Source organism: Mastigoproctus giganteus, chromosome 5 (assembly GCF_048544385.1).
Source record: "Mastigoproctus giganteus isolate SK-2022 chromosome 5, ASM4854438v1, whole genome shotgun sequence".
Taxonomy (NCBI): Eukaryota; Metazoa; Arthropoda; class Arachnida; order Uropygi; family Thelyphonidae; genus Mastigoproctus; species Mastigoproctus giganteus.
The window spans coordinates 12,078,526-12,104,720 of record NC_143579.1 but is presented as its reverse complement, the minus strand read 5'-3'; the positions used below and the strand labels follow the sequence as shown (position 1 = coordinate 12,104,720).

The 26,195-nt window shown below is 35.7% G+C and overlaps 1 protein-coding gene across 1 annotated transcript in view; it reads right to left on the bottom strand.

Moving 5' to 3' along the window:
• Window positions 1-26,195, bottom strand: part of LOC150085173 (E3 ubiquitin-protein ligase RNF10) — a 197,799-nt gene that overhangs the window by 92,151 nt on the left and 79,453 nt on the right. Inside the window, exons 8-9 of the mRNA XM_090373063.1 lie at window positions 19,664-19,786; window positions 10,882-10,954 (exon numbers count right to left, since the gene is read on the bottom strand). Of these exons, the coding sequence (XP_090229189.1) occupies window positions 10,882-10,954; window positions 19,664-19,786 (196 nt within the window). The remainder of the gene's footprint in view (window positions 1-10,881; window positions 10,955-19,663; window positions 19,787-26,195) is intronic.

Here is a 26,195-nt window from a genome sequence, read left to right as displayed (position 1 = left end):
TAGCTGTCCTATTAGGTCTTGTTATTGATGATGGATAATTTCATTAAAATTAAAACATTATAACTGTGGTGTCTTTGGTGTTTCGGTATTTAAAACATTATAACTGTGTAGTTAATTAATGCATTATAACATTTTAATTAATATTGCTCAGTGTGATCGCATGCATACCTATGAATTTGTAAAATTAAAGATTCATTTTTCTCAGCAAAGATGCATGCCCCCCCCCCACAGGTTCTTGTGCACTTGCAATTTGCCCCTGGTACTAAAAAAGGTACCCCACCCCTGTGCTAGTGGTTTGTTTGTTGGGGGGGGTGATTGGATGAGACACTTTATGCTAGAGAAGACAGGTCACAAATAAGGTGTATAAGTTGTTGATAAATTCCTGAGCAGTGCCAGACTCCCCCCCCCCCTCCCAATGAAGAATTGATTATTAATACTTTTAATAGTAATTCTCATCTCTCTCTCTCTCTCTCTCTCTCTCTCTCTCTCTCTCTCCCCCTCCCTCCCCCCCTCCTCCTCCTGAATACCACTCTAGTCATGGTGTAGAAGGAACATAATAGGTATAGTCTTGTGCAAATTAACATGAACAAAATGGGAAATTTGATATATTGTCTTTTATCAACTTGTTAGCAGCAATTTATAACTGTATTTTCATTTGCTCCTTTACTAGATTGTTTGACATCATTACATGTGTGTTTTAAGGAAGGATTAAATGATACATGTAGAAAGCATGCTTTTAGAACTTGGAGAGTGCATTAGTCAATGTTCACAGAGCTTTCATAGCAGAAATGGATTTGAAACTTGGTCTTAGATTGTAACCTTACATTATCATACTTCCCTTACTCAGATGGAGACAGATCACAACAGTATAAAGTTAGTTTAGGAGTTGTTAACACAATAAACAAGATTAAACATCAGACAGGTTCAATTTAACTTCAATGAAAAAGGTCAATGTTTACAGAAAAGAAAAACAACAGCCAAAACTGATGTCTATATAAGCAGAAGAAAATTAGTTTGTTTGAAGACAATATAAAGCACTGTTGCAAAAGATTACTTCAGTACAAGAACTAGTTCTTGTTACCAAGGTGATCTTTTGTGATGGTGCTTTATTATCTTCAAAGACAGCTGCCACTGAAAAAAGTGGTAAGAAAATACCAAGAAACATTTTAAAATATATTTTAATGGATTAATCACTCTAACAGTAGGACCAATGAAGGACTTGCCAAGAGATCTAATTCCATTACTTAATTTTTAGTGTAAGTTCATTCCTTATATTTCTGGGGAGGGAGTGTATGTATCATATCACTTTATTCCATATCAAGGGTGCATGCCAGCCTGAATTATGAAGCTTTTGGGAAAACACTAAGGGAATTAATTTCAATAGGCTAACATAGGGGTATATAGCTAAGATCAAGATTTTTATATATGATTTATCTGGATACTGAAATGATATCCACTTTTGGCATTTGCCCATTTAAAGAAGTTATATTCCACTGATTAACTTCAAAGTCAGGGAGAATTATTGGTAAAATGTGCAATCCGAAATAATTCATGATAATTTGGCAATCAGTGATACAAGCCAAATTTTGTTAAAAAATCCACATAGTCCTATTTTTATCTTTTGTGGCTAACCAGAGATTTTGAAATACAATATATCCTTGTTAATTTGATATTGGATAATTCAAAATGTGATGTATTTTGAAGTTGCTGCCATTTGAATTCAGTCCCATAACTTGTGAATAGCTTATTTAATTCGAAAAACCATATAACTGCTGAAACCCTAGAAGTAAACATTATTGTAACAAAAAATTGCTAGTATACTGCACATAATCAAGTTTAATTTCTACTCACTTCCCTGAAGAATTGAAAGCAGAATAATGGAAAATCTCATTAACTGTAATGCATGTTATTGGTGCACATGTAATCTGCTTTATTTACAGAAGAACACTGATCACTAACAATACAAAATGCATGGTGTTCCAAATCAGGTGCTATCAAGTCTCCATATGTATGCACCCAATTTGAGAGAGAATAATAATAAATGTGCATTAGAGAAAATATACTTTCACTGGAGGATTCAAAGAAAATTAAGTATTCTTTTTAAGGTTTCTCACATGATAATAAAGAGCACCAAGTTTTGTTATTACTGCCATAACGCTCATGCGGTTTGATGTATATGAGCTATACATTAAAACAAGCACTGTGTTGTTTATTATGTTTAACTGTAAATATCTTCTAAAGAGATAGTAACCACATTTTTGGATACTTTTGATCTTCAGCATCTGGCAACGTTGCAACGATTTACTAACTAAGCAGTTAATTTCCTGTTCAATATTAGTGGCTTCTGTCTACCTTCCTAAGTAATCAAGTAAGTTTGGAAGTGAAAGAGGCTGTTTATGCAGAATTATATATTTAGTGAAACATTCTGGTAGATGAGATGCGGCATTTAAATTATGTTTGTTTACAGTTTTTGATGAAAAAGTACAGTTGTTTACATCATATCATCTGAGCTTATTATGGTTTAATAAATTTCAAAATGGAAAAGACTACAGTTTCATATTTATAATGAATTTCTTAATTTCCAAGCAGAATTAAGTTTTGTTTCATTGAAAATAAGAGTTGAAAACAATTTTTATTAAAAATTATAAAATTTTATTTAATAAATGAGTTTCATTATTTCGTAATATGTAACTTATTGTTCTGACATTTTTTTATTAAATTTCAGTGTGATTAAATTTCTTATTTCATTACAATGAATATATTTTGTTCACCCATACAAATTGTGATGTACACATTTCAATGTACACAAAAAAAATTTTACCTTTGTTGTGTGGAATTAAATCTGTATTTTGTGTATAAATACAGTCACTATTTATATTAGAAATTAACCACAAACTGCTAAAGAAACTTCTCTATCAGTTTTAATACTACTTGGCTGAGCCAAATTAATAATTGGTTTCATTATAGTAGATGAATTCTACCAAAATGAAACCTGAACAGATAGTTAACACATTAGTAGTCAACATGAAAAAGATAATTGTAGTAGTAGTTTTGCTGTGGAGAAATTCACTGAATTTCTCATATGTAATAATAAGTGATAACAAGACTGCTAAGTTTAATTTTTTTTCACCATAATTCATGTAACTTAACATATACAAGCTGAACATTAAAAAAAAAAAAAAGAAAAAAAGAGCAATGCTTTCTTTATTATGTATACACAACTTTGAACTTTGAGAGAGAGAGATGCCATATTTTGGTATACTTTTTAATACTTATAGGCAACAAAAAAAAAAAAAAAAAGGAAAAAATGCAATCTCTCTCTCTCTCTTCTTTGCATTGCAGCTTTCAGTAAACTTTATAACAAGCATAAGCTGATCTTGCTATACGAACTGGTGACAAACTTTGTCACTTAAGAACAGCTGAGGATGGTAGACAGAAAATGGCTACTGTATGAGTACCTATGAAATGTGAAATGTTCAATTAAAGCTATGATTAAATCCATTACCTAGGTTATGGAATTAAATTATTTTTATTTGTGCACATAAACATATTACTATTTACAGAAAAGAGTAACCATGGTAGCTGCAGAGAAAGGAAAATATTACATGCAAAAAAAAAAAAATTTAAATGAGATCTATGAAAATTCTGTGTTAATAACAGTATGAGTATCTGACTAAAAATTTTTCTTGATTAATTAATATCAACACATTCTGAACTTGTATAGATACTTTGAACCCACCTGAATCAAAAGAGACATATTTTGATCGTCCCTTGAACTTCAAATTAACCAGGTTTTACTGGAGTAGTTTGGAGTTAAAGATAACTGGTAAAACTTTTGGTCACAGATGGTTTTAATCCCTGTCCCATCAAGGGTTAAAGCTGGAAGGAATGGGAAAGAAAGATCTCTTTGAAAATAGACACATGGGATGATTTACAGGTACTGACTGAGAGGCCACTGTTTAAAGAAATGACTGATTTCTTAAAGAGCAAACCTTGTTTATTATATCTTCATTTTCAAATATATGTATTAACTGTACTTTATGGTATATCATCAGCAAACAATGAAATAACAGATGGATAACAGATCAGTCAATGCTGATGGACATACAGCATCGAATGGAAAAAAATAAATCAAGGTAGGTTACTTCGGCCTAAGACTTGTCATTAAGTGCAACTATAAAATGACATTTGGAGAAGGTTTGTAATAGGTGACACACCTTTCGAACTTGAGTGGCATCGTCGGGAAGAACCTGATTAGTTATTACAGTAGACTGTCGAAATAATGGCACATTCGAGCTAATGGCACATTGAATCGGATATTTACAGCGCAAATGTCTTGCAGTGTCAGGGGGGGTAAAAAAAAAAAAAAACTGGCAAGTTATGTGATTACTTTATTTGTTTAAATTCGCCATTTTGAAAGTGAATTCTGTACTGATATCAGATTATACCGCTGCTTTACATTTATTTTAAATTAAAAACCCCTCACTATGGCTCCTAAAGTTAATAAATCTCATACAGAGAAGAATTAAGAACATTAAAGCTTGGTGACAAACTTGATATAATAACAGAAAATAGAATAGCCAGGTGGGCAGGAGCAGTAGTGCATAGCACCTGCTTCTCGATTAGACCAGGGATCGGGTCTGTGACCACCAAATACAGAGGATGTGGAAGGTCAGGGAATGACCACCACATATCCTCAGCCCGAACAAAGGGTGAGGGTTGGCGTCAGGAAGGGCATCCGGCCATAAAAATTGCATGCCAAAACAATAAAAACGCTGACCCCATATAATAATGGGAAAAGGCGAGGACAAAAAAAAAAAAAGAACGGGCATAAGTAGAAGTGTATAAACATAGGATCGTCAACATGTTTGTTTTTTTATGTGCAGTTAATAAAATTGCATTCTTAATATCTCTATTTCTTATTTAGTGTCATTATTTCTGCATTAAATATATCAAAAATAAAACTTTCTAGATAACAGAAAAATAGAAATAACAGCATCTTGAATCACAAAGGTGCCGTTATTCTGAAAGTCAACTGTACTAGCAAAAATAGCTGTTGCATAAATTTAAGAACTGATAAAGAAATTGAAATGGGTCTCCAATCCTTCATTTAAGATTAACAGCAAACACCATAGATAGGAAACCACTTGTATAGGATGATCAAGAAGTCATGCAACCCAGATTATTATTTTTGGAGTAAAGTCACAGAACAATATAATTATACCCTCAATTCCATCAATACTAATAACACAGTAATGTCAGTGTGATTATAAGATGTTAAAAATGGCCACCTTTTTCACAAATGTATATGCATTCTTTTTCATATGTTGAAATCACTTAACACAACGCTGGAAAACTGATTTCAATCACTGTTGCAATGTTGGTTTTCAGCTCATCCAGTGCATCTGGTATCTGGAGGGACTACAATCCTCTGGAAATTAGATTGACAAAGAACCTTGAAGAAAGGACCTGGTTTCAGCATACTCCTTGCTAAAAGCAATAATCGTATCCATCCTCCTTCAGAAATAAAATGAACTATGACAATATCTCAGTTACACGGCACCATTCATTTCGGTGAATCAAAGAAAAATGGATCCATCCACCACATGGCAATATGCCAAAGCACACCAATAATCCAATTTTTTGCAAGTGTATAGAGGTTTCAGTTTACCAAATCTAGTTTTCACTATTCACACATGCTAAGATGGAACCAAGCTTTGTCGTTAAAGAAAACTGCATAAATTTTATTTATTCCATGTTCATTAATAAATTTTCAAAATCATCCAGTGTAAAGAAGGCATTTTTTATTAATCAGCTTCTCTAGCTTTTGTGTGTGTTTCTGTATGACAATCAGGATTGCACTGAAAGTTTCTCAAGGCTGTCTTCCACTCAGTCACTTGTCCCAAATAGTTCCCCTTTCACAAAAGTGGTATCCCAGTCTTGCTATGGTCATCTTATAAGCGACTGCAACATCTGGAAATTTCCTGTTAACACTATTTGACTACTTGTATATGTGAATGAGATGCAAAATACTGTTCAATTATGAACACATTCCACCTGAGAAAACAGAAAATGTTCCTGCTGTAAACAAAGTACTAATGGTACTGAACCTAGACACATGACAACTTAAGCTTACATCCTTCTGATGCCATCCGTTAGCAAAAGGACAAAGCAACAGCATTTTCACATAAATATTCAGCCACTAAACTTTCAATTGCATACCTTCTTTACTCACCTCATATAAAAATCTTGTATATTTTATTCCATCAAAATTTGAGTTATTTAGCCAGTAAAATCAAGGTAATATGACTAAACAACTAGGCCTTCTAGGCCTGTACAATTCTGAAAAGGTAACACTGTTCATAAACCTATACAGATATGGTTTTTCTAATAATTTTCCCATACAACCAGAAAGTTGGCAAGATACTGGTAATTATATTACCATTATAATTACCAATATCTATTTTTCATAGAGCTTATCTGCATTACATCATGCAATAATCACAACTATAAGTTTCAACAATTCCATCGCATATTTCAGAAATGGGGGACATACTTGAAATAACTATAAACGCAGAACACAGAATAAGGACCTCTGGGCATGAAACCATGATTCAGAAACTGCCTCTAGAGGATATGCAGTCACTGCAGAAAATAAGATCAATAATCACTAAATTTTTCAGAAGTATTTAATTTATATATGGTGATTCAAAATTCACATAACCCAAATGAAAGAGCTAATTTCTCTCATTTTTTAACCACACACAATTCTTGCAAAACCACATCAGTGGCAATACTGTATATCTTTGCATGCACAACAATGGTTGTTAGGTTACACTTATACAAGTTCATGACATATTCCATCTGAATGGGTATTTAGTTGAACAATGCTTTTGTTCAAAATTGTATGTGAACATCAAAACTGAATTTCAAGTTATTATCATTATCAAAATTACTGTAACTCAGAGCGAAAACGGATACAAAGATTCAGATTCATCAATATCAAGATAAATCAGCAATTTCATGATTGATAAACCATCTTCATGAAATAGGTAGCATTTGTGCCCAATAAAAAAGTTACAAGAGGTGTCACTGAATATGATGAAGAATCCAAGGTGAACATTTTCAACATTTGTTATAATTTTTTTTTTTAGCATTGGCATTGGCATTAGTAGAGACATTTGATGCAAGAAAGCAAGCTTATGCAGCATCAGCAAAAAAAAAAAAGAAAAAAAACCCACTTCCACTTCACCCCTCTGTTCGTTCAAAATACCTGTCCAGCTGAGCCTTAAACTTATTTAGGCTATCAACCTTCACTACAAGGGATGGAAGTCTGTTCCACCAACCAACCACCCGCTGGCTAAAGGCAAATTTATGCACGTCTATCCTACATCTGTCTTTCCTCAATTTGAATTTATGCCCTCTCAGGTGATTTTTCTGAGCTAGAGGAAGAATCTCATCAGCATTGAGCACGCTCAAACCATTCAAGGCTTTATACACCTCTATCAGATCACCTCGCTGGTGCCTAGTCTCCAGACACTGTAATTTGCAAAACTTAAGCCTTTCTTTGTAAGAGCACCCCTTTGTTCCATTCACTAATCTTGTTGCCCTTCTCTGTACTCGTTCCAGCAGCTCTACATCCTTCTTGAAATGAGGCCTCAAGACCTGTATACAGTACTCTAGGTGTGGCCTGACCATCGCTTTATACAAGGGAATAATCACTTCCTTATCCCTGCTGGAAAAATTCCTGTATATCATTGACAATACTCCATGAGCTACTCTTGCAGCCCGTCTGCACTGCTCAGAGAACTTCATATCTGCCTGCACAACCACCCCCAGGTCTCTTTCATTCTCTACCACTGTCAGTGTAGTACCACAGATTTGATATGTTGCTCTGAGGTTGCTGTTTCCCATGTGTAGCACTTTACATTTGTCAATGTTAAACTTCATTTGCCACCTCTCAGCCCATCTGCTCAACCTTTCCAGATCCTGTTGCAGTAGCATAGTGTCAGTAGTGTCCTTGACAACCCTGCCAACCTTTGTATCATCTGCAGACTTGGACATTAAGCTTGATATACCATCATCAATATCATTTATAAATACAGAAAACAATAATGGACCCAACACTGAGCCCTGAGGGACTCCACTAATAACATTAGTCCACGATGAGCAGTGTCCATTGATTACCACTCTGTCTTCTCCCCCTCAACCACCCCTTTATCCATAGCAGCAATTTGCCTCCAATGTCACACTGCTCCAATTTGTGTAGCAGTCTTCCATGTGCAACAGTATCAAAAGCCTTTCTAAGATCCAAGTATATAATATCAAAGCTATTCCCTGCATCCAGTTCTTTTGTGACTGCATCATAGTACCCAATCACATTGGTCAGGCAAGACTTCCCCTTAACAAAACCATGCTGTGTCCGAGCTATAACTGAAGTCTTGTCTAAATGATCCTGCAGTGCTTCTTTAACCAGTGCCTCCATTAATTTTCCTGGAACAGAAGTTAAGCTCACAGGTCTATAATTACTTGCGTCAGCCTTTGATCCTCCTTTGTGAATTGGGGTCACATTTCACATTTCCAGTCTATGGGTACCTCCCCTGAGTCCAAGGAAGCTCTCATAATTATGGCTAAGGGTTTGCTTACTTCCTTTGCTGCCTCCTTTAATATAACTGGATAGATCCCATCCACCCCGGGTGCCTTTCTTGTGTTTATCTTCAACAGTTTCTCCTCCACTTTACTCCCAGTTATTTCAAGATTCTGTAGCTTACTGCTAGAGTTGAATACACCTCTGGCATTCCCCTCGCTGAATAACTCCTCATGTGTGAATGTCGATGCAAAATATTCATTTAGTTTGTTAGCTACCTGAGCAGGATCATCAACAGTTGACCCATCGATATCAAGTGGACCAATCTGATTCATTCCCTTCCTTCTAGAGTTTACATAAGTAAAGAACTCTTTGCATCCCTTGCCAAAGATTTCTCGTAATCTGCCTTTGCCTGCCTAACCTCCTTTGTAACTTGGTTACAGATCAACTTGTATCTATCATAGGCTTCTGTGTCACCTGTTAATTTGTATGTATCCCATGCATTTTTCTTCTCTGCCATATGTCTCATTAGTTCATCTGACATCCACTTAGGCCTAAACCTTGAACAATATTTCTTAGTTGGTATGTAAAGCCTAGTAGCTTCCAAGATAAGTTCTTTGAATGCTTCCCATTTTGAATTTGCTGTTGGTAACATCATCAGTTGGTCCCACTATATAGAATTTAAATACTGTCTCAGTCCATCGTAGTTGCCTTTACGAAAGCAACAACCCTTCCCTTTACCCCTAATGGTAGTTACCTCTTTGAGTAAATCCCACTTCAGCACACTGTGATCACTGCCACCTAGTGGTTCATTTATCTGCAGATTCTTAATGCATGAAGAATCACTGCTGATAATCAAATCAAGAGTATTACTCCCTCTAGTTGCCTCCCGAACATGCTGATGTAGAAAACAATCATCCAATAAATCCACAAAAGCCTTGCTAGTGTGTGAGTGACCAACCCACAAATTCCAGTCAATATCTGGGAAATTAAAATCCCCCATTATAAGACTCTCTGATTTACTGGCCCACTCTATTTCCCTGTACAGTTTCTTATTATACTCATCAGAGTCATTAGGCCTATAGCACACTCCTACTCTCAATTTTGATCTCCCAATGCTTATGTCACACCAAACTGACTCAACACTGCACTGTCCAGCGATGTCGACTGGCTTCACTTCCTTGGTTTTTATGTGTTTCTTAACTAATAGCATAACCCCTCCCCCCTTCCTATCCTGTCTATCCTTTCTGTAGATGTTGTACTCCCCAAATTGCAGTTCTGCATCCCTTATATCTGTGTGACACCACGTCTCTGATATCCCAACAATATCTGCCTTTGATGTTTTCAGCAATAGCTCATATTCATCAAATTTATTTACTAAACTCCTAGCATTGGTGTACACGCAAGTATACCTGCACCTGTTTCTATTCTTAGCTACCCTAACACAACCCATGTGTTTACTTGTACCGCAATGGCTCCCAGCAGTCTCTGAAATATCATGCATCTTGTTTTTCAGGCTTCTGCTCATTCTAATAGAAGCAGTGCAAGAATCTCTTTCACCTCTGCCAGTGGCTACTGTCAATCTATTGGTCTTTGTCTCCCCCCAAGCTAGCAGTTTTCCGACCCACCTAACACTGCCTCGATAGCATCAGCAAATATTCTTGCACCCTTTCTATTTAAGTGTATCCCATCCCTGTAGAAGCAATCTCTCCTGTTAACAAGTACAGTCCAGGCTGAAAAAAATTCTACCCCTTGAGCCTTGCACAATCTTTCCAGGGCCGAATTGATCGACAAGGCTCTCATCATATACTCCCTCCTATCGTGTCTGGGCAGAATTGCAGACACTTTCAAATTCAACCCTAATTCTCGGCTTTTGTTCAACAGTGACCTGTACTTGTTAAGTAATTCTGCCGGTCTCCTACTCTTAATATTATTAGTGCCAACGTGTACAACTATATCACCTTTTGTGCCCTTAAAAGATGATATTCGCTCTACAGCGTCATATTTATAATTACTCAGCATAATTATAGTTATTAGAATTACTTTATTGCATAATGATAGTAAAACAATTAATAAATTTTAATTACTGATATCTAGGTTGCATGAATTTTGACTCGTTCTGTACAATAGGATTTGTATTATCTGACAATTGTGGAACTCTAGAGCAGTTTTTTTCTCAATATATTTCATTATAAATGCCATAGTTTATAATGAAAACTTTAGAAGATAAGAACTGCTAAATAACAACAAATTCTTGTATTCTCAAATTTTATTCATAATAAGAAAATTCTTACCTTCAGGCACTCTTTTTTCTACAACTGAAGAAGCAGTCATATCATCAGTAAAAAGATCTACGTGATCTGAAACCTGCAAAAGAGAACTATCATCACAATAAAAAAATTCCAATTGCATTTTGTGTTTTATATTATCTTCAATAATAAAGAGATTGAAATGTACATGATCTAGTGATGAAAGTGTTCCACAGAAATATGGCCAAGAGTCCACTACACTGCTGTCTAATCTGCCAGCAGCTGCAAAAAATAACCCACAAGAGTCCATTTGACAGCAGTGGACTCTTGCATGAGTAGCTTGATCCATATTCCATCCCATAAATGCTCAAATGAATTGAGATTTGATTACTGAGCAAGATAACGAGATATCCTGTAAAGTCACATCTCATGTTCCTGGAACCATTTCCTGAACAATGTGTACCTTGCAAAACAGTACACTTTTCTGCTGGATAAACTGTGCACGTGAAGGGGTGCAAATTGGTTGGTAAAAATGTTCAAGTAGGAAATGAATTTCAGATATTGGCAACAATCCCAGGGGAAGTGAATGTGTGCCAAGAAAACATACCTTCACATTTCCTTCACTAGTCTATGGAGTTGAGACCTAGGATGAGTCCATTAATTAATATTGCTGTTGCCATATCCTGGTCATGGAACAACTGGAACAGAAATTCAAACTAAATAACCATTTTCCATTCCTCAAATGGCTAGTGTCAGTGCTTGTGCCCACTGCACATGTAGCTGCTTGCATTTATCAGAAATCACTGAGGTGTAGTAAAATGAGTGATATATTCTTGGTAGTAGAAGACAAAAAAAATCAGGTAGTACAAATATATGATCTAATGGAGTTAACGGAAGGCTCGATTTTGTCAAGTTTTTATACAGTGCGCTGTAAGTAACCAAAAAGAATTACCTGCCAAGGTGGCTGTTGTCTCCTGCAATTACTATTTTGAGATTAAATATTTGGATATGCTGACTCATTATATTCTGAGACCAGGTTATGTTAGCTCACTGCAGAGTCTGGGTTCAGTATAATGTTTTAAAAAACAAAGTATGGCCTTTCCTTGATCCTGTGTGTGATTACTGTATTTAATAACTGCTTCTGACCATTTTCAATGGAAGGTTTAAGAATTTTCCACACTGATTACTTCGGTCATAATGTGCCAACTCACATGGGTACACTAGTTACTTGGTTTATCACATGTTATTATTATTATAGTAATAGTATCCACCATATAGTGCAAGGAAGCCACAGGCTTTTACTGCACTGGCAAAAAAATAACCCACCAAGTATATACGTGAATACAAATTATATTTCCAGTTGACCTCTGAATTTATTCAAACCATCATTCTCAACTACCTGCAAGGCAACTTGTTCCTGCAATCAACAACTCACTGGCTAAAAGAAAACTTCCTACAATCTAATTTAAACCTCAAATCCCTGTAATTTCAATTTTCAGCCCCTAGTTCTGGAATAATAGTGAAAATTCCACCTTCACTCATTTTATTTACTGATATCTGAATCCCTCTCAAAGCTTTACAAATAACCCTCAATCATGTCACCCCTGAGGTGCCTAACCAACATATTCGGTCTTTCCTCATATGGATGCCCTTTTGTCAATCTCACCAGGCAAGTTACCCATTTTTGTGCCCTTTCAAGAAGCTCAATGACTTTCTTTAGGTACGGTCTCCATACCTGAACACAGTATTCCAGTGTTGGTCTAATAATAGCCTCATGTAATTGGATTATGACATCCGTATCTCTACTAGCAAATATTCAATAAATCATGGGCCATCCTTGCAACCTGTCTACAATGCTCAGAGAACTTTGTCTGACCGTATCATAACACCCAAGTCCCTTTCCTCTACTACTGGCTTTAGTTAAACTCCAAGTGTTTAAGTTATATTGGGGTTACTGTTCTCCAGGTGTAATACCTTTCATCTTGCTGGATTAAAGCATAGCTGCCATTTTACTGACCATCCCTGAAGTCCATCTATGTCACTCTAAAGAAGCTCTACTTGGCAGTGATCATTAACTACTCTACCAATCTTTATATCATCTGCAAATTTAGACATCACACCCCCTAACCCCTTCATCAATGTCATTTATAAAAATCAAAAACAATAGTGGTGCTAGACTGATGATTGGGAAACTCCACTTCATCAACCCAATCTGAGGAATAATCATTTATCACAACCCTCTGCCTCCTACTCCAAAGCCACCAAGCTATCCATCTAAGGTAACTCACCCAGTGAGATTGGCAAAAAGGTGTCTATATTGTTGTTGTTGTTGTTATTTAGTTTTTAGGAGCATTAGCAACTAAGGCCATATTGCTCCAGGGATATGCGGTGGTCATTCCCTGACCTTTCCGCATCCTCCGTATTTGGTGGTCATGGGCTCGAACCCCGGTCTAATCAAAAAGCATGTGCTACGCACTGCTGCTCCTGCCCACCTAGCTACGGAAGTGCCGGTGTCTATATGAGGAAAGACTTTGAATATGTGGGTTGCAGAGCTTGGAAACTAGGCAACTTAGAGGCATAAGCAAAATGAATGAGGATAAAATTTTCAAAGTTATAAATGATTCTAGAACTATAGGGGCCATAAATTCAAGTTACGGGAGATGTTTAGACTGGATTGCATGAAGTTTTATTTTAGCCAGCGAGTTATAAATTACTGGAATAAAAGTAACCTATTTCTGGGTGGTAGAGACTGACAGTTTGGGGAAATTCAAAGGTCACCTGGATAGTTCAACAGGAGGAGGGAAATGCATAGATTGTCTATTTCTTTTTCTTTTATTATTTTTTTAAAATTTTCTTATTTTCTTCTTTTTTATTTGGCTGGTGCAGCATAAGCCATATGCCTCCTTGCACCATGTGGCCATTGCTAATACTAAATAAGTACTATGTCGGTAGTAACTGAAACTTTTAGTCAGACATGGGATTACTGACCATGTACAGTTTCACTGTACAGAAAAGTTTTGCAATACTTTCATTTAAAATAAGAATCTTTTAGTTTCACTGCACTAGGTGCTTTTAAACTGGAAATCAATTATCGCATTCATTTAGTCACTACAAGAAAAATAACAGTACTGTGGAGAAATTCAATAACTTTCTTGTGCATAATAAATAGATTACTAAGTTTTTTAAAGCCATAATAGTCATGTAGCTCAGTGTTTAAAGCTATATATAATAGTCTTGCAGCTCAGTGTATTTAAGATATATATTAAAAGAATTCTATTTTATTTGTGAAGTAATTTTGCACATACCCTCAAAAGAGAGGGTCCATATTCTGGAATATTATTTTCTACTTAATATTTGTAATCCATGTAAAAAAAAAAAAAAAAAAAAAAAAGTGTCATTTCTCTCTTTTGGCAATAGTGCTAAAAATGAAATTTTATTTAACATTAATATTTTTAATTTCCTGCACTTATAACTAGGGTATTTCCTAATCAGATTGTAGAGCAAGAATTACTTATTTTAAAAAGAATTTTTTTTTTTCAGTAAGTCAGTTTAAAAAATAGTTTTTTATTATCTAGTGCTGTTTTTAATTTTAAAGTGATATTTCACAGTCAGTGTATGTGGTGTTTTAAAAGATTTACCATATATTTAGTAATTCAAAAAGCATTATAGTTTCATTTTTATTTCAGCATTTTTAATACAGAATTTCAGATACCATATTTCTGGTAATTCACAAGGAGTTAAAAATCAGTGTTCTATATTGTACTTGTTTTTATTTTTAATTTTCCTGCATTTATAGCAGCAATATTTCAGCTCTACTCCCAAATAAAATTAAGGTTTCATAATATTAACACACACACACACACACACACACACTAAAAAGTTTATTTGGTATATATGTTTTTTAATATTCCAGGGTCTGTTGCATTATATGCTAAATTTCTGCACAGTGTGTAAATATGCATCATATTTTATCACACAACTGAAAAGGATAATAATTGTAAGCAGTGGCTGTCCCATATAAGGGACAAGCCCCTCCCCACAACCCATGACAAAAATGGAGATTATTTCACTGCAAGCTATCACTCACTTGTCACATTTACTTCACACGATGACTATAATGATGACTGCTATTGAGATAAACAAACAGTAAGAAATGTGCCAACTGCAAATAGCAGGTTTTTGTCACAGTGAGTCAGTAAGAGCAAATTCAGATTTCAAATTTAATTTTAGACATGTTTCAAATTATCCACAATAAAACACAAAACCCTATACAGTTAGTCTGGGAAGAGCAGTGACTTTAGTACAATGCATTTTGAATAATCATATTGTAATGATACTGGTTTCAGTTACGTGAGCAAAATGGATTACGTGTGTGTGAGTGCATGCAATGTTACTGTCCACAAATGCAAGTGGTTGAAATCATACTATTAGAATGAATGTGGGATAGGTCATAAATTAGGACGGCATGCCACTAATACCACCATTAATACTACCGCTCATAGCACTGTACTATGAGTGGTAGTATTAATGTAAATTACAGGAGAGTAAAACATGCCTAGAGAATGACACATTATCAATATCGGCAATTTGACGAAACTCAAAGTAAGAATCAGAAATGCGTGACATCATACTATCTCTGAGAGCTATTGCCAAAAAACAGGTCAACCATAATGACAGCACTCTATGACACTGATGCCAATGGGGCTGGAAACAAAAGCACTAGTACACTAGCACTAGTGTACTGCCCAACAAAGAATCACCAAGGCCCACAAGAGCTGCTTCAAATGAATAGCATATATAAAATCCTTTTATTACCACAAGCCAACTCAGGAGATGTACAGCATTTAAAGAGTCGCTCTTAATTCCCTGAAATAATATGATATTTAAATGACGCTGGCCACCATATATACAAATCACTACAAAGAAGATGGCCTTTATCAGAGGATCTACAGTTACAATGATAGTTAGGACACACTGGAAGCCCACTGTTAACCAGTGAATCAAAGTTTTCGGTTGGGACATAAAACACACACACACACACACACACCTAGGAGCATGTGCACAATATAAAAGGGTACATTTCAACACCATACAGGTCTAGCCTCAGGAATAAGTGTAGGGTGGCACATCTATAGCATGACATGAGATGTGATTAAAGTTTACAGAATGAACTAAAATTTAGAAATGAATCTTACCAGCTATTAAGATGGATCTCCTTTAACTCTATGAGAAATTCTGAAAGCATTCCTGAGAGGCTTTTAGAATTTCTAATAGTTTCTATATTGTGTTTTGAATACATTGCAAATCTGTGATCTATTCTTGAATGGAAAGCACCGAGGGTACAAGACATTATGATAAAAGTGCGAACTGCCCCAAAGCCTACTTTTCTGGCTGTTTTTCTATGAACACCATGCTGCAATCACTGTAGAACCATTTGTAGTAATGGTGGTTCACTGACTGACCATGCAAGACAAATTCATTAGGAATTCGTAATGAAAATATGATATACATTACATTCACATTTGATCAAGATTTCCTAAAATGCTGAAACTTTCTACTCTCTGTGATTATCAATGAGAATGTGAAGTATAAATATGGCTGAAAAGTGTTGCATTCCCAAATCTTGCAATTTTAAGAATAATGAATACCAATTTGACTAGCAACTTTGCAGATAGTCAAATGTTAAAAGTTTTGAAGCTGAAAGTGAGACAGCAAAGTTCTCTGACAGACAAGCAGCCCTCTTGTAGAAACTAGAGCCACAGAAGCCTTAAATGAATATATATCATTACAGAAATACAGCATGAGGATTACAAGGGTGCACTCCAGCCTGACTAGCCAATGTGGCAAAAATTCCAAAGAACAAGTTGTTCAAACGGATCACCATGGACTTTTTTTGGGTGACATGAATCTACAACCTTGGCATATGTATTAACCAGGTCTCTCACCCATTTAGAATACATGGGGGGGCCTTGATGTAGAGAAACTAAAATGAGATATGTCATACCTACACAAATTGCAATATCTGCAAGCATGGCATCTAATTCATGTGTTACTAACTGACAAAGGTGCTCACAGTACATACTGAATGAATGTACAATGTATATTCTTGTCTCCATTTTTGTTTCTTTGATATTTTTGTTATGTCTGTCACACTTGCAGTCCCAGTCCCAACCACAAACTTATGGATTACAGTTACCACCCATATACTCCCAAATCCAGATTTATTATATTTATGAAATTTTTGAATGTATAGGATGATTATTATAAAACAATTGGAATTTGAAGCCTCATCTCTCAAACTAATTTTCAAAATTCATGAAGAGGATGGTAAGATGAATGAAAATGGAGCTAACAAGTTTAACAGAGGAAAAAAAGATGGCATGGAAAAGTTGGCAATGAAAAGTACTGAAGCTTATAACAGTACCAAAAAAAAAAAAAGTTAGTCACGCAAAGGTAAGTATGAGAAATCACCGGCTAAAAGGACAAAGAAGAGAAACAAGGAATTTTTTTGTATGTATGCAAATACTAAGGAAAGACCAAATCAAATAAGGTCCCCTGCACAATGGTGTAGGAAAATCTCAATAACCCAGCTGATGTTGCTGAAGATGTGGACAGGTACTTTGCATTTTTCTTTAGAGTATGAAATTAGTGATATTGAAATTACAGAAGATTTTTTTATTAGAAAAACTTTCAAGCCTGAAGGAAAGGAAAGCTCCTGGCATTGATGATGATATATATATATATATATATATATATACACAGTATTTCTGAGAGAGTGGAGAGAGAGAGAGAGAGAGAGAGAGAGAGAGAGAGAGAATGAATCAAGCCCCAAGTCATTAAGGTTAATTATGATGGCAATCTTCAGACTTGGGAGAGATTCCTTTAGTTTGGAGAAATGCTAATATATCACTAATACATAAAGGTTGTTCTATGTGCAAAGTGGATAACTACAGACTAGTCAAGTCTGAATTCAGTAGTAAGAAAATCATGGAGGCAATGATCAAGAGTGCAATACAGGGACACTTCAAAATGGAATTCCAAAGGATACACAACAGTTTTCTTAGTTTGCTACACAACTTGCTTAAATAACGTGGCTAGCTATTTTGACCCAACCACTCAACCTGGATGGAGGAAATAATTTAGATTTTTATTTGGATTTAAGCAAAGCATTTGACTCAATCCCATACAGAGAGTACTATATAACTTGGAACATCTTGGAATGATAGGTAAGATTCTTAAATGGATCACTGTTTCAGAGGCAGAAAGCGAAGTGTGATTAACAGTTACTCTTCACACTGGTCTAACATTAAAAGTGGGTACCCCAAAGATTGATCCTGGGCGACTGGTGTTTTTGATCTTCTTAAATGACATTTGAGGGAAGAGAGAAAGTGATTTCAAATTTTAAGAAAAAATGTAAAGATTTCGAGTGTGGTTAATGATTAATGCCAGGCTGCATAACTTCTGGACAACTTAGGCTTTAAGAATGCTCAGAAAAGAGGTATCTATATTTTAATGCAGTGGCAAAGTGCAAGCCTTGGAGAATAGCAACTACAAAATAACTTGTATAAAATAATTAAAAATAGTAGGTGAATAAAGGATTTTGGGAGTTATGATGTAGGCAGATATGAAGTCAATGTGCGTGTAATCAGGTGGAAAGGAAGGCCAATTATTGAACATTTGCTTATAGATATAGGTAGGTCATAATCTCACTGTATAAGGCAATTGAAAGACTACATTTGGAATACTGGGAGACTGCATCTAAAACAAAGTCAGGTCATGAAAAAGTTCAAAGATGAGAAACCTGCTTGGCGAGATCTGTAGAAAAATGATTTCAAATATGTGCACCACAGGAGCTTGGTAACCATGGTAACCATACCTTAGAAAGGATCTGATTAATATCTATAATGCTCAGAGGTTGATTTTGTTTTTGCCTTCATTGATTTTGTCTATAACAAAATCAATGAAGGCAAAATTTTCATTATGCTATAAATGATTCCCAACCTAGGGACTATAATTTCTGATTAAAAGGGAAGAAATTTAGTAGCCGAGTGGGCAGGAGCGGGAGTGCAGTAGCACACGCTCTTTGGATAGACCAGGGTTCAAGCCCCTGACTGCTGAATACAGTCGATCTGCCAACCCGCACTGGACCAGCGTGGCAGATTATGGTCCATTTCCCTCAGCATGAATTGTTGAAGAGGCTTCCACCCTGCAGTGGGTTGATAATGGCTGCACTTTACTTTTTTTTTTTTTTTTTTACTATAGGAAGTTTCTTTCAGCCGTGAGTTAATTATTGGAATAAGTCACTTCCACAGATAGTTTAGGCTGACATCTTGAGGAAATTCAAAGGCAAGTTGAATAATTATCCACATTACAAGGGAAATACATGGGTATTTATTTTTTTAATTTTTATTTATTTATTTACTTTTTTGCTAGGGCAACAAAGTCTATGCCTTCCTTGCAATATAAGGCTAATACTGAAGTGTTAAAAATTTGGAATATTCCTATATTCAGTCATGTGCTGGAATTATTTAGATATTCAAGTTAGTTTTCCTGTTTTGCTGGTTAGAATCCATTTCCAGCAGTGGGGTGGGGACCATGCCTCTTCACACACACACACACAGAGAGAGAGAGAGAGAGAGAGAGAGAGAGAGAGAGAGAGAGAGAGAGAGAGAGAGCGCCTCAAACTGCAGAAATTATTTTTTACCCAATACAATGCACAAATAGCTTATTTTCACTATATCTAGTGATAATAAACCTAGATTATGAGCATTATAAAATTTTAATTTGCACATACAAGACTATTTCATAAAATAAGAAAAACAATTACCTTGTATACTTCATCATAAAATGTTTTTGCTTCAAATACTCCATCTGTTGATGTTTCCACAGCCTCTAAACTCATATCAGCAAGTTCTGCTTCAATTAAAAGTTTTTCTCTTTCATTAAGAAGCTGAAATCAAATTGAACCCACAGATGTAAGTCAAAAACTATATGAAAAGGTGATGCTACATTATACACCTAAGAGTTAAGCTATAAGTCAGAATCAACACGCTTTGCACGTAAGCTTACCAGGGGAGTACCTTACAAATCTAATTTGCATTCATAAATATTCACTAGTTTATGCATAGTTGTGAATAAACAAATGTATAATTTGGAAAACCAAGTCAAGTTTTAATGATAAAAAGACTTCTCTGCACTTTTTAAGCTGTTTTACTTTAGAATTTACTGAGGAAACTGAGTAATTAAAAACCAAACTTAAAGTAACTATGTTACTTATATTGCTACTGCAATGGATTCCATGCTGGGACAAAGGAATGAAAACAAAGAAAAACCATAAAAAACTAGGCAATTCTAATTTACATCCATCCTGATGATCAGAAATCATGGCATCAAATGAGAAGAATTAAAATAATTAAAATTAGAATTAGTAGTGGCAAATTATGCTAGAAAACAAGCTTATAAAGCAACAGCACAAAAAAAAAAAAAAAAAACATCTTCCCACATCACCTATCCAATTCCCTCCAAAGAGGAAGAATGCCATCAATGCTAATCCATTCCTGGAGCTTCATTAATCCATTCAAGCCCTGAATCACCCTAATCAGATCACCTCATAGTTGCTTAGTCTCCAGATGCTGCAATTTGCAGAACTGAAGCCTTTCTTCAAAAAGACTACCTTTACATTTCTTTCATTAATCTCATTGCCCTTCTCTGCACCCTTTCCAGCAGATCTACAGCCTTCCAAAATGAAGGCTCCAGACCTGTAGGCAGTACTCAAAATGCAGTCTAATCATTGCCTTCTCCAATGGGATAATTATCCCTGCAAGCAAAGCTCCTGCATATCATTGGCAAAGCTCCTGCATTTCATTGACTAAGCCTCATGGGCTGTGCAGGCAGCCCTGCACTGCTCAGAGTTTCGTATCTACCACACAATTGGTATATTAATCTGCGATGCTGCTACCTACATGAAGTACTCTACATTTCTGAATGGTAAATTTCAAATGCTGTTTCTCAGCCCGTCTGTCTATTTTTCTAGGTCTTGCTGCATTTAGCTTACCATAATTACTGTCATTAACCACTCTGCCAACCTTTATATCATCTACAAATTTAGAACAATAAGCCTACTATACCTTCATCAATATCATTAATAAATATAAAAAAATGACAATGGCACAGCATTGAACCCCGGGATACTCCACTTTACAGTAGCATCAATAGCAGCAGTATTTATGTTTCTTAACTTTGGTGATCTAATGGGAAATGGTGTATCCAACATTCCACATAAATGTTTTTTGATTAAACATTAAAGTATACCTATATACCAATGTGAAGAAATATTTCAGTGTTTATTTGTTTACAATAGAAGGAAAACCTTAAATTTCATTGCACTTCCTTATTTTGACTTTAAGAACATGGAGCTAAAACTCACAATAAAAAAAATAATAAATAAAATAAATAAATATATATATATATATATATATATATATATATATATATATATGGTTATAAATATATATCTGACTTTTAAATTAATTATCACAAATTTCAAAAAACTTTGCGAGTCGGAAATTGGGGAAAAAACTGACACTTTATTAGTAAAATTGTTGAACCAAACATTAAAATAAACTCCATAAACAGTCATTTTCTTCTTATACATAATAAATTCCATAAACATTCATTTTGTTCTCATATCAGAAATATATAAAGAAGCAAATTATATGTTAGCATTAGTAGAGGCATTTGATGCAAGAAAGCAAGCTTATGCAGCATCAGCCAAAAAAAAAAAAAAAAACCCACTTTCACTTCACCCTTCTGTTCGTTCGAAATACCTGTCCAGCTGAGCCTTAAACTTATTTAGGCTATCAACTTCCACAACAAGGGATGGAAGTCTGTTCCACCAACCAACCACCCGCTGGCTAAAGGCAAATTTCTAAAGGTCTATCCTACATCTGTCTATCCTCAATTTGAATTTATGCCCTCTCAGGTGATTATTCTGAGCAAGAGGAAGAATCCCATCAGCACTGAGCATGCTCAAACCATTCAAGGCTTTATACACCTCTATCAGATCACCTCGCTGGTGCCTAGTCTCCAGACACTGTAATTTGCAAAACTTAAGCCTTTCTTCATAAGAGCACCCCTTTGTTCCATTCACTAATCTTGTTGCCCTTCTCTGTACTTGTTCCAGCATCTCTACGTCCTTCTTGAAATGAGGCCTCCAGACCTGTATACAGTACTCTAGGTGTGGCCTGACCATTGCCTTATACAAGGGAATAATCACCTCCTTATCCCTGCTAGAAAAATTCCTATATATCATTGACATTAAACCATGAGCTACTCTTGTAGCCCATCTGAACTGTTCAGAGAATTTCATATCTGCCTGCACAACCACCCCCAAGTCCCTTTCATTCTCTACTACTGTCAGTGTAGTACCACAGAGTTGATATGTTGCTCTGGGGTTGCTGTTTCCCCATACGTAGTACTTTACCTTTGTCAATGTTAAACTTCATTTGCCACCTCTCAGCCCATCTGCTCAACCTTTCCAGATCCTGTTGCAGCAGCATAGTGTCAGTAGTGTCCTTGACAACCCTGCCAACCTTCGTATCGTCTGCAAACTTGGACATTAAGCTTGACATACCATCATCAATATCATTTATAAATACAGAAAACAATAATGGACCCAACACTGAACCCTGAGGGACTCCACTAATAACATTAGTCCACGATGAGCAGTGTCCATTGATTACCACTCTCTGTCTTCTCCCCGTCAACCACCCCTTTATCCATAGCAGCAATTTGCCTCCAATGCCACATTGCTCCAATTTGTGCAGCAGTCTTCCATGTGCAACAATATCAAAAGCCTTTCTAAGGTCCAAGTATATAATATCAAAATTATTCCCTGCATCCAGTTCTTTTGTGACTGCATCATAGTACCCAATCACATTGGTCAGGCAAGACTTCCCCTTAACAAAACCATGCTGTGTCCGAGCTATAACTGAAGTCTTGTCTAGATGATCTTGCAGTGCTTCTTTAACCAGTGCCTCCATTAATTTTCCTGGAACAGAAGTTAAACTCACAGGTCTATAATTACTTGTGTCAGCCTTTGATCCTCCTTTGTGAATTGGGGTCACATTTGCACATCTCTAGTCTGTGGATACCTCCCCTGAGTCCAAGGAAGCTCTCATTCCTTGTTAAAAAACTAATGCGATATCAGTTCTTGAACTCATAACTAAAGACTCCAATCTGGATTCAATGGAGTTTAAAAGAGCCAATTCCAATTGCACACAAGCATCAAGACACAGATGTTATAACTGAAAACAGTTTCACATAAATATGATGAAGTGAAAGGTAGCAAAATCTTCAAAGCTTTTTCAATCAACACGTTATGTTATATTCACACCTAATACATATCCCATTCAAGGTGGTAGATGACTCATCAACTGGTGCAATACCACCACTCTGCCCAGGTTCGGACTCTACAGTAAAGCTCTGGTAAACCCTCCCGATCTCTACCATCATGCAGTATGATGTCTTTTGAGGTTGTGATGAACATCATGGCGAGATCCAATCTTCCTTACATTTCGAGGGTATAGCTCTAAAACGGTGTTCACAGGCCAGCCGCTAGTTAGTACCGGACTGAACCTATTAGTAACTCTCTAGGAGGCTTCCGGATCAGCTAGTATATAATCTCTCATCTCAATGCCTAACTGCCAGTTAGTGACTGGAGGGAGTCCGAGTAGTGTGTATGTGGAGGGAACATTGTCGAGGCCATGTTATGTCAATGAGCTGGGTATATATTTGCCATATCCAAAAATTTCATTACGTCTTCATACAGCATGTCCACCCCACTTTTTATTACTACTGAATACACCATGAATTGCCTAACTCTGTTTCTCAACCTTTTCGTTGTTGCAGCACATTACAATCACTATTATACATATATATACACATATATAATACATATTTTCACAAAATGGAAAATATTTCTGTATATTTAATAATACTGTACACTTATTATTTGTTTTAAATGTCTCTTTTTTTGAACATACATGAATTGCATGAAATTTAAAAGTAAATATTTTAAAAATTAACATAATTATATAAAAACAAACAAATATACAATTATAACATTTTAATTTGTGGTTGGGTTTGATGGGAGGCACACAGTTTTTTAATACAAGGATTTATTGTGGATATGCTTACTCTCAACTCCTCTTCTACCAACTTTAGTATGTCTCTTTTTTGTTTAATCTCGTTTAAAGTGGAAAATCCTGTTTCGCACAAGTAGGAAGTGGAAAATGGCAATAAAATTCTAATTGCCTTTTCTGAAATTCGGATCAAAATTCAAAATTCATTTTGAATTTTGATCCAAAATTTTCTAATATTAGTATTATTAAAGTCAATTGCCAGCGACTGGTCACTACAGATCTCAGCCAATTCTTCTTCTTCCTCTTGCAAATTAAGTTCTAACATTGGAAGGTTTCTTGTTGCAACTAGGTCTCTTACCCACAAATATATTTTGGTATCATGGGATGGAAAGTAATGCTCAAATTTTTGTCTTTAACAGCTCTGATGTTTTGCTTATTACATTAATTATTTTAGTAAAATTTGTTTTGTAAATGAAAAAAAATTTAGAAATTTTTTTCATTTACATATTTTTTCCATATACTCAACTTTTCTTTAAAGGCAAAAAACTTGTCAGTAGAAGTGAGTAAATTTTCCTCTGGGCCTTGCATACTGATATTAAATTTATTAAGCTGCACGAATAAATCTGCTAGAAAAGCTAATTAACAGCACCATATTTCACCACTTAAAATACTCTCAAAATTCTGACTGCTCCAGTGAAACAAATATGAGCATTTCCTCATGCAACTCATCCATACGCATGAGTACATTTCCTTTTGATAGCCACCGAACCTCAGTATGCATTATTAAAGAAAATTTATCAGACTCCAGTTCCTCGTATAATTTACCAAAAATACGTATATTTTGTGGTCTAGTATTGATATAATTGATCGTTTTAACTGCTTGATCAAGTTTTAAATCGGGTACAACCGTCTTTGCTACTAGAACTTCTGTGTGCATAAAACAGTGTGTTTGAATTATATTTGAATTTGCCGTTTTACTAAGTTTACAAATCCTTTTAGTGCTCCTGTCATTGCAGGAGCGCCATTGGTACAAATGACGACACACGACTTCCATAATATATCACACTTTGTAAATAATTATTCATTACTTTCAAAATAACTTAGCCAGTTGTTCTTTCAGCGAGTTCTCTACAACAACAAAAACAAAAAAAAATTAATATTTGTGTCGTTTTCGATAAACCTGACAAATGCTATTAAATGGGCTTTCCCACTAAATATACGTAGAATTCATCATCATCATCAGCCATTTTCAATCCACTGCAGGATGAAGGCCTCTCCAGCAACTTTCCAGTTCCTTCTGTTTTGTGCAATGGCCATCCATTTACTACCCACAAACTCATGAATTTCATCTGTCCATCTCCGTCATTGTCTTCCAGAAAACACAGGTTTTCATCTAGCTCCTCCTGGGTACCATTCTACATGATAATAGTACTCCCTTGGGTACCATTATCATTATTACAGTAGTTACAAAGGAACTGGATGCAAAAAATAATTTTGATATCATATATTTGGATTTCAGAAAAGTTTTTGACACTTTTCCGCATGAAAGACTATTGTACAAATTGGAGCAGAATGGTATTAAGGGTAAGTTGCTATAATGGATAAAAGGATGGTTGAGTAGAAAACTTGCTTCTTGCCCTAATGGTAGCTGAGCATTCTGGTCTCTTGCCAAAGCTATTGGCTGCAACTTTTGCCCCTCTCTGCTCTGCTCCCATTTCTGTCAAAACCAGATGCTCTATTGCCACTTCAGCCAAGGATGAAGCTGGCCTGCTAGCATCCCATTTTTCTTCCAACTCGTGTATTAATGATCTTGGTAAACTACCTCCTACCATTCCCAGTACACTCCATTTGATGCCTCATGTGGTCTTCCTTCAAAAGGATGTCAGAAGGATTTTAAACAACCTTGATGCTAAGAAAGCTACAGGTCCTGATAGTACTTGACTTGTTCTCAAAACCTGTACTCCTATTCTGTGTCGCATTTTTTCACTTTCCTATTCCAAAGGTGTTTTTCCTTCTGCTTGGAAATTTGCTTATACACAGCCAATTCCTAAAAAGAGTGACAAATCCCGTCCATCTGATCAATGATCGCCAGTATTAATTCCATCAGTGTCGATACACTGGTGATATTCTGGCTTATGTTACTTATCTATGGACAAATTCAATGAAAAAATTTGGTGAGACACAAGCAGTTGCTCTTGACATTTCAAAGGCTTCTGA